The following is a 10,000-nucleotide window of genomic DNA, read 5'->3' on the forward strand; positions in this document are numbered from 1 at the left end:
CCTGGGAGGTGAGGGGAGCAGTGGGCAGCAGCGGCGCCGCGCCCGGGAATCATTTTTGGTGATTTAACCCCTGTCAGAGTTTGTAGGACACGAACCCCAAGATGCAGAGAAAAAACTCAAAACATAACTAAACCGTCAGTGACAAACCTGACAGTAGACCCCCTTCCCACAACGGATACCAGACGTTCTAGGAACCCCCCCCCAAAAAACAGTCCAAAGTCACGGGAGGGTGGAGGGAGGACAAGGAGGTGGGCCACCAGGCCAAGTGTCCCCGCAACCAGCGGGGAAGAGTTAGGTGGCGACGGCGAGTTGAACGCCGCCGCAATTGGCGAGGCGGCTCGTCCGCCGGTGTGGGAGAACCCACCGGAGACGATGGTGGCGCCCTCTGCTGGCCCACCGGAGAAGATGGCGGTGGCGCCCTCTGCTGGCCCACCGGGGAGGATGGCGGTGGCGCCCTCTGCTGGCCCACCGGGGAGGATGGCGGTGGCGCCCTCTGCTGGCCCACCGGGGAGGATGGCGGTGGCGCCCTCTGCTGGCCCACCGGAGAAGAGGATGGTGGCGCCCTCTGCTGCTGGCCCACCGGAGAGGAGGATGGTGGCGCCCTCTGCTGCTGGCCCACCGGAGAGGAGGATGGTGGCGCCCTCTGCTGCTGGCCCACCGGAGAGGAGGATGGTGGCGCCCTCTGCTGCTGGCCCACCGGAGAGGAGGATGGTGGCGCCCTCTGCTGCTGGCCCACCGGAGAGGAGGGTGGTGGCGCCGTCTGCTGCTGGCCCACCGGACAGGATGGTGGTGCCGTAGGTTGTAGACCCACCGGAGTGCATGGTGGCATCTGCCGGCCCACCGGACTGCATGGTGGCGTCTGCCGGCCCACCGGACTGCATGGTGGCGTCTGCCGGCCCACCGGACTGCATGGTGGCGTCTGCCGGCCCACCGGACTGCATGGTGGCGTCTGCCGGCCCACCGGACTGCATGGTGGCGTCTGCCGGCCCACCGGAGTGCATGGTGGCGTCTGCCGGCCCACCGGAGTGCATGGTGGCGTCTGCCGGCCCACCGGACTGCATGGTGGCGTCTGCCGGCCCACCGGAGTGCATGGTGGCGTCTGCCGGCCCACCGGACTGCATGGTGGCGTCTGCCGGCCCACCGGACTGCATGGTGGCGTCTGCCGGCCCACCGGACTGCATGGTGGCGTCTGCCGGCCCACCGGAGAGGATGGCGCCGTCTGTTGCAGACCCACTGGGGTGAGGAGTAGCTGTGCCTCCCCAGCTGCACAGCTACTCATAGCCCCCCCCTCAAGGGACGGATCCAAGACGTCCCACGAGAAACCAACACAGGACAGGGATGGGTGGGAGGGATTGCAAAAAGAGGCAAAGCTTTTTTTTGATTCGGCCATCAACGATAAAGCTTTGTTTAGTCTCTCCGCCAAGAAAATCTCCGCGAGGTTCGTACTAGGCTGGATCATTATGTCAGAGTTTGTAGGACGCGAACCCCAAGATGCAGAGAAAAAACTCAAAACATAACTAAACCGTCAGTGACAAACCTGACAACCCCCAATTCCAAGCCTTGATGCTGAGTGCCAAGCAGGGAAGAATGCTGGTATGAGCTTTTAAACATAACCCGTTAACTGCTGCCAATCAAATGGTGAATAAGATACTCTTTAGGGTTCATATGTTTGTAAATCTGACTGTGATGAAGTCAGTGCCTCACCAGCCATCAACCTCACCGCACGTCACTGATATATATATATATATATATATATATATATATATATATATATATATATATATATATATATATATATATTAGATGAAATAAATAATCATCACCTCTCAAAGACGAGGAAAACTCAAAAATGACAGCAGCTTTCCTTCCCTCTGTTCTAATATTAGCTTACTCATGTTCTCCTGGTGTCGACTATAAATAGGACAGTTTGTTTTCCAATCCTGTGAAGACCAGACTCCACTAATCCCAGCCAGTCCCAAGATTCACCTTCACTAATTTAGCAATTAAAGAAGCCGTCCTCCAACAAGCATTTATTTATTTCTTATTTTAGTTATAAAATATTTGACTGTCAAGCAAAACGTAAGACATATATAATATATAAGATGAGTTTTTGCAGTTGCTCGTCTGTTGCAAGCAATATATTTTTGCTGTCATGTATAATTCAGCTTCTCCGCTAACTTTCATGTTTCCTTCAATGTTTACTTACAAACCCCGTTTCCATATGAGTTGGGAAATTGTGTTAGATGTAAATATAAACGGAATACAATGATTTGCAAATCATTTTCAACCCATATTCAGTTGAATATGCTACAAAGACAACATATTTGATGTTCAAACTGATAAGACGGCACTGTATCAAAAACCGACATCAACCTCTAAAGGATATCACCACATGGGCTCAGGGACACTTCAGAAAACCACTGTCACTAAATACAGTTTGTCGCTACATCTGTAAGTGCAAGTTAAAGCTCTACTATGCAAAGCGAAAGCCATTTATCAACAACACCCAGAAACGCCGCCGGCTTCTCTGGGCCCGAGATCATCTAAGATGGACTCATGCAAAGTGGGAAAGTGTTCTGTGGTCTGACGAGTCCACATTTCAAATTGTTTTTGGAAATATTCGACATCGTGTTATCCGAACCATCCAGACTGTTATCGACGCAAAGTTCAAAAGCCAGCATGTGTGATGGTATGGGGGTGTATTAGTGCCCAAGACATGGGTAACTTACACATCTGTGAAGGCACCATTAATGCTGAAAGGTACATACAGGTTTTGAAACAACATATGCTGCCATCTAAGCGCCGTCTTTTTCTTGCTTATTTCAGCAAGACAATGCCAAGCCCCATAAAAAAAGAGTGCGGGTACTTTCCTGGCCCGCCTGCAGTCCAGACCTGTCTCCCATCGAAAATGTGTGGCGCATTACGAAGCGTAAAGACGGAGACCCCGGACTGTTGAACGACTGAAGCTCTACATAAAACAAGAATGTGAAATAATTCCACTTTCAAAGCTTCAACAATTAGTTTCCTCAGTTCCCAATCGTTTATTGAGTGTTGTTAAAAGGAAAGGCCATGTAACACAGTGGTGAACATGCCATTTTCCCAACTACTTTGGCACGTGTTGCAGCCATGAAATTCTAAGTTAATTATTATTTGCAAAAAAATAAATAAAGTTTATGAGTTTGAACATCAAATATGTTGTCTTTGTAGTGCATTCAACTGAATATGGGTTGAAAAGGATTAGCAAATCATAGTTTTCCGTTTATATTTACATCTAACACAATTTCCCAACTCATATGGAAACGGGGTTTGTACTTGCTGCCTACGGAAGGGAGACCACCAGAATCCCACTACTCAACATTCCTGGTAAACCTTTGCACCCGCATCAGCGTATCCGGTACCGGTACCAAAATGCATTTTGATACTTTTCTATATAAAAGGGGAGCACAAAAAATGTCATTATTGTCTTTATTTTAACAAAAAATATGAGGGTACATGAAACATACCGGTGTAGTGAGTTTACATTATTCACCCAAGGAACTTTAGTTATTAGATAGTTCCGGTCGGACGGTTTTTCACGGGACGCATTTCGGGTGTTGTTGTTGTTTCCGGATGAGGAGATGCTGCTCCGTTATTGATTGAAGTAAAGTGTGAATGTCATTAAAACAGTTAGCGCCATCTTTTGACACTTATTCCACTCCCGTCCTTGCACGCTCTTCCACTCCCGTCCTTGCACTCTACACCGCTACAACAAAGATGGCTGTGAGAAGATGCTGTCAAAGTGGAGGCACGTAAATAAGACCGCCCACAAAGCGGCGCATGCTGAAGCGACTGTCAGAAAGTGACTTGAAGATGATGTGTAAAACATCATCTATGCAACATTTTGAGCAAAGAATCACCATTACATGTTATGTAGACCACAAGGAAGTCTTTTACATGTAGAAAAAAATCATAATAATATGACTCCTTTAATGCACCTTATAATAAAAAAAAAAATTAGGGCTGAAACGACGCGTCGACGTAGTCAACGTCATCGGTTACGTAAATATGTCGACGCCGTTTTTGTGCGTCGACGTCTCGCATATTTACGTCACACTACCGTCATGGCGGAGCGCAAAGCAGACGATGCGATCGGTGCGAGCGAGGGGAAAAAAAGCACGCCAAAAGTCGTCAAAAGTGTGGGAGTATTTCAATAAACAGCCTAAGAAGAAACGCTACTTTTACTCCGCTACTTTTATCTACATTCAGCTCGCTACTCGCTACTAATTTTTATCGATCTGTTAATGCACGCTTTGTTTGTTTTGGTCTGTCAGACAGACCTTCAAAGTGCATGCGTTTCAACAAATACAGTCACTGGTGACGTTCACTCCGTTCCACCAATCAGATGCAGTCACTGGTGACGTTGGACCAATCAAACAGAGCCAGGCGGTCACATGACCTGACTTAAACAAGTTGAAAAACTTATTGGGGTGTTACCATTTAATGGTCAATTGTACGGAATATGTACTGTACTGTGTAATCTACTAATAAAAGTTCCAATCAATCAATCAAAAGTGTGAAGGAAAAAAGACCCTTTTTTTATTTCAACCGTACATCCCGACAAAAGCCTAAAGACTGACTGCACAGTTCCTGTCTTCACAATAAAAGTGCCGCTCTATCGCGCCTGCGCTTTCAAAACAAGAGTCTCCGAAAGCCAGCGCAAACAAGCTAGCAAGCTACGGAGTTTGCCGCCAATGTATTTCTTGTAAAGTGTATAAAAACGAATATGGAAGCTGGACAAATAAGATGCCAAAAACCAACCACTTTCATGTGGTATTAGACAGAAAGGAGGAACTTTTTTTCTCCTCTATTTGAAAACGTGGACGTTATCAGCACTACTGTCTGATTACAATCAATGTAAGTCATCAGAATCAGGTAATACACCAACTTATATTCTTGTCTTCATGAAAGAAAGGAATCTATATGTGTTAAACATGCATGTATATTCATTAAAACACCTTTAACATGTAAACAAAAACGGCAAAATAAATAAATATAAATTATATACTGTATATATCAATGTATGTATATATATGTGTATATATATATGTATATATATATATATATATATATATATATATATATATATATATATATATATATATATATATATATATATATATATATATGATATGTGTGTGTATGTTACTCATCAGTTACTCAGTACTTGAGTAGTTTTTTCACAACATACTTTTTACTTTAACTCAAGTAAATATTTGGGTGACTACTCCTTACTTTTACTTGAGTAATACATCTCTAAAGTAACAGTACTCTTACTTGAGTACAATTTCTGGCTACTCTACCCACCTCTGCTAATAATGTTGTTGTATGCACACTGTGTCGAGCGGAAATGGCCTATCATAGCAGCACAACGGCTATGAAGGAACATTTGAAAAGAAAACACCCGACAGCGTTCTTGCCATCACCATCAACTAGTCAATCGTCCGCGTGCGTATACGTTGTCATCATTACACAAAAACATGAATGTGTCATTTGTATCTGCGTTGTAAATTCATAAACTAAAACACCGTTTCGCTCTGAGAGGCGCGTTTGGCGTGCCTGTTCAGTGTTTACAAAGACGCGCTCCTCTTTAACGCTAACGTTAATTAGTTGTGCAAATACCTTTTTCAACATTAACAGTTACATATACTATGTACAAACCAACAATTAACTTTCACTTTAATCATACTATCATTGTTGTGTTATTAAGAAAAATAAGCAATACTTTTATTTTTGTTGAAATGTTTACACTGTTACAGAATATTTCCGTTTTGCACTTTTTTGTATTGGATGTTTATCTTTATTTTTGCACATTTTAAAGCAAAATAAGCAATACTTTTACTTTTGAAATGCTTATACTATTGCAGAATATTAAGATTTGCACTGGATGTTTACTTTTATATTTGCACATTAAAAAGCAAATAAGCTACTTTTAATTTTGTTAAATGTTAAAAGTTTTAAATGTTTACATTGTTACAGAATATTTTGTCATGTTGTTGTCAATGTTGACTGAGTGGCCATACTTTTTTTTTTTTGTAAATAAAAGTCATGCCTTTTGAAAAAACTGGCCTACATTTATTTTTTCATCTTCATTTTAAATAAAAAAAATAATCGGTAAAAGGAAAAATAATCTATAGATGAATCGAAAAAAATAATCTATAGATTAACCGATTAATCGAAAAAAATAATCTATAGATTAATCGATAGAAAAATAATCGTTAGCTGCAGCCTTAATTAAAATTGACAATCGTTACTACCTTATATTTATTCATGGCACTATAAGGCTAAAATCATCACTTCTGGCGCTGTTGCACAGTAAAAAATTGCTGTTTTAGCACATTTTCACTTTGGCCCCCAGGGGGCCAAAAGTTTGGGGACCCCTGCCGTGGCATCTCGTTACCTTGTGACCAGGAAGGACAGTGGCGCAGGTAGAAGCTGACTTGTGGCCTCCTGGCTCCCCACTGTTGAAGGAGGTCCAGGAGGGGCAACTCCTGAGGGAGGACTCGCTCTGACAGGAGACAAAAAGGAAAACAAAAATGTCCTCAAAGATCCAAATAACGACTAAATTTCAGCGACGGGTATGGGATTATTTTGAAATAAATACAAACCCCAAAAGCAGTGAAGTTGTCACGTTGTGTAAATGGTAAATAAAAAGAGAATACAACAACTTATATTCAATTGAATAGACTGCAAAGACAAGATATTTAACGTTCCAACTGGAAAACTTTGTTATTTTTTGCAAATATTAGCTCATTTGGAATTTGATGGCTGCAAGATGTTTCAAAAAAGCTGGCACAAGTGGCAAAAAAGAGTGAGAAAGTTGAGGAATGCTCATCAAAGACTTATTTGGAACATCCCACAGGTGAACAGGCTAATTGGGAACAGGTGGGTGCCATGATTGGGTATAAAAGGAGCTTCCATTCACAAACACGGACGGGGCGAGGGTCGAGGGTCACCACTTTGTCAACAAATGCCTGAGCAAATTGTTTTAGAACAACATTTCTCAAGCAGCTATTGCAAGGAATTTAGGGATTTCACCATCTACGCTCCGTAATATCATCAAAAGGTTCCGAGAATCTGGAGAATTCACTGCATGTAAGCCATGATATTACAGACCTTGGATCTGCATCAAAAAACGACATCAGTGTGTAAAGGATATCACCACATGGGCTCAGGAACACTTCAAAAAACCACTGTCAGTAACTACAGTCGGTCGCTACATCTGCAAATGCAAGTTAAAACTCTACTATGCAAAGCCAAAGCCAATTTATCAACAACACCCAGAAACGCTTCGCTGGGCCCAAGCAAGAATGGCCGCCCGGATCTGAACCCGAGTGGTGTTTTGTTATTGGACTTTTGTGCTGGTCACGGGTTGTCCATAACAAACACCATGTTCAAACATAAGGGTGTCCATATGTGCACTTGGCACCAGGACACCCTAGGCCGCAGTTTCATGATCGACTTTGTAGTTGTGTCATCGGATTTGCGGCCTCATGTTTTGGACACTCGGGTGAAGAGAGGGGCGGAGCTTTCTACCGATCACCACCTGGTGGTGAGTTGGCTGCGATGGTGGGGGAGGATGCCGGACAGACCTGGCAGGCCCAAACGCATTGTGAGGGTCTGCTGGGAACGTCTGGCAGAGTCTCCTGTCAGAGAGAGTTTCAATTCCCACCTCCGGGAGAACTTTGAACATGTGACGAAGGAGGTGCTGGAAATTGAGTTCAAGTGGACCATGTTCCATACCTCTATTGTTGAGGCGGTTGATTGGAGCTGTGGCTGCACAGTAGTTGGTGCCTGTTGTGGTGGTAATCCTGGAACCCGCTGGTGTGCTGTCAAGCTGAAGAAGGAGTCCTATCGGGTTCTTTTGGCTCATAGGACTCCGGAGGCAGCGGACAGGTACCGACAGGCCAAGCGGTGTTCGGCTTCAGCGGTCGCGGAGGCAAAAACTCGGGACATGGGAGGAGTTCGGGGAAGCCATGGAAAACGACTTACGGACAGCTTCGAAGCGATTCTGGACCACCATCTGCCGCCTCAAGAAGGGGAAGCAGTGCACTGTCAACACTGTGTATGGTGAGGATGGTGTTCTGCTGACCTCGACTGCGGCTGTTGTGGATCTGTGGAGGGAATACTTCGAAGACCTCCTCAATCCCACCAACACGTCTTCCTGTGAGGAAGCAGTGCCTGGGGAATCTGTGGTGGGCTCTCCTATTTCTGGGGCTGAGGTTGCTGAGGTAGTTAAAAAGCTCCTTGGTGGCAAGGTCCCGGAGGGTGGATGAGATCCGCCCGGAGTTCCTTAAGGCTCTGGATGCTGTGGGGCTGTCTTGGTTGACAAGACTCTGCAACATCGCCTGGACATCGGTGGCGGTACCTCTGGATTGGCAGACCGGGGTGGTGGTTCCTCTCTTTAAGAAGGGGAACCGGAGGGTGTTTCAACTATCGTGGGATAACACTCCTCAGTCTTCCCGGTAAGGTCTATTCAGGTGTACTGGAGAGGAGGCTTAGCCGGATAGTCGAACCTTGGATTCAGGAGGAACAGTGTGGTTTTTGTCCTGGTCGTGGAACTGTGGACCAGCTCTATACTCTCGGCAGGGTCCTTGAGGGTGCATGGGAGTTTGCCCAACCAGTCTACATGTGTTTTGTGGACTTGGAGAAGGCAGTCGACCGTGTCCCTCGGGAAGTCCTGTGGGGAGTGCTCAGAGAGTATGGGGTATCGGACTGTCTGATTGTGGCGGTCCGCTCCCTGTACGATCAGTGTCAGAGCTTGGTCCGCATTGCCGGCAGTAAGTCGGACACGTTTCCAGTGAGGGTTGGAGTCCGCCAAGGCTGCCCTTTGTCACCCATTCTGTTCATAACTTTAATGGACAGAATTTCTAGGCATGGAGAAGGCATTTGACCGTGTCCCTCGGGAAGTCCTGTGGGTAGTGCTCGGAGAGTATGGGGTATCTGACTGTCTGATTGTGGCGGTCCGCTCCCTGTATGATCAGTGTCAGAACTTGGTCCACATTGCCGGCAGTAAGTCGGACACGTTTCCAGTGAGAGTTGGACTCCGCCAAGGCTGCCTTTTGTCACCAATTCTGTTCATAACTTTTATGGACATAATTTCTAGGCGCAGTCAAGGCGTTGAGGGGATCCGGTTTGGTGGCTGCAGGATTAAGTCTCTGCTTTTTGCAGATGATGTGGTCCTGATGGTTTCATCTGGCCAGGATCTTCAGCTCTCACTGGATTGGTTCGCAGTGCGAAGCGACTGGGATGAGAATCAGCACCTCCAAGTCTGAGTCCATGGTTCTCGCCCGGAAAAGGGTGGAGTGCCATCTTCGGGTTGGGGAGGAGATCTTGCCCCAAGTGGAGGAGTTCAAGTACTTCGGAGTGAGGGAAGAGTGGATGGTGAGATCGACAGGCTGATCGGTGCGGCGTCTTCAGTAATGCGGACGCTGTATCGATCCGTTGTGGTGAAGAAGTAGCTGAGCCGGAAGGCAAAGCTCTCAATTTACTGGTTGATCTACGTTCCCATCCTCACCTATGATCATGAGCTTTGGGTTATGACCGAAAGGACAAGATCACGGGTACAAGCGGCCCAAATTAGTTTCCTCCGCCGGGTGGCGGGGCTCTCCCTTAGAGATAGGGTGAGAAGCTCTGTCATCCGGGAGGAGCTCAAAGTAAAGCCGCTGCTCCTCCACATGGAGAGGAGCCAGATTAGGTGGTTCGGGCATCTGGTCAGGATGCCACCCGAACACCTCCCGAGGGAGGTGTTTAGGGCACGTCCAGCCGGTAAGAGGCCACGGGGAAGACCCAGGACAAGTTGGGAAGACTATGTCTCCCGGTTGGCCTGGGAATGCCTCGGGATCCCCTGGGAGGAGCTGGACGAAGTGGCTGGGGAGAGGAAAGTCTGGGCTTCCCTGCTTAGGCTGCTGCTCAAAAGTGCAATTGAAAAAAGGTCAATCAGGATCATTCATAATCTTGGTTT

The 10,000-nt window shown here is 46.2% G+C and overlaps 1 protein-coding gene across 3 annotated transcripts in view; it reads right to left on the reverse strand.

Annotated features, from left to right (window-relative positions):
- The window catches only part of ppp1r13ba (protein phosphatase 1, regulatory subunit 13Ba), a 143,078-nt gene that overhangs the window by 97,180 nt on the left and 35,898 nt on the right, over window positions 1–10,000 (reverse strand). For all 3 annotated transcript variants that reach the window (XM_061986935.1, XM_061986934.2, XM_061986937.2), the window contains exon 3: window positions 6,437–6,544. In XM_061986935.1, the coding sequence (XP_061842919.1) occupies window positions 6,437–6,544 (108 nt within the window). The remainder of the gene's footprint in view (window positions 1–6,436; window positions 6,545–10,000) is intronic.

The sequence above is a fragment of the Nerophis lumbriciformis genome, linkage group LG26, assembly GCF_033978685.3.
Source record: "Nerophis lumbriciformis linkage group LG26, RoL_Nlum_v2.1, whole genome shotgun sequence".
Taxonomy (NCBI): Eukaryota; Metazoa; Chordata; class Actinopteri; order Syngnathiformes; family Syngnathidae; genus Nerophis; species Nerophis lumbriciformis.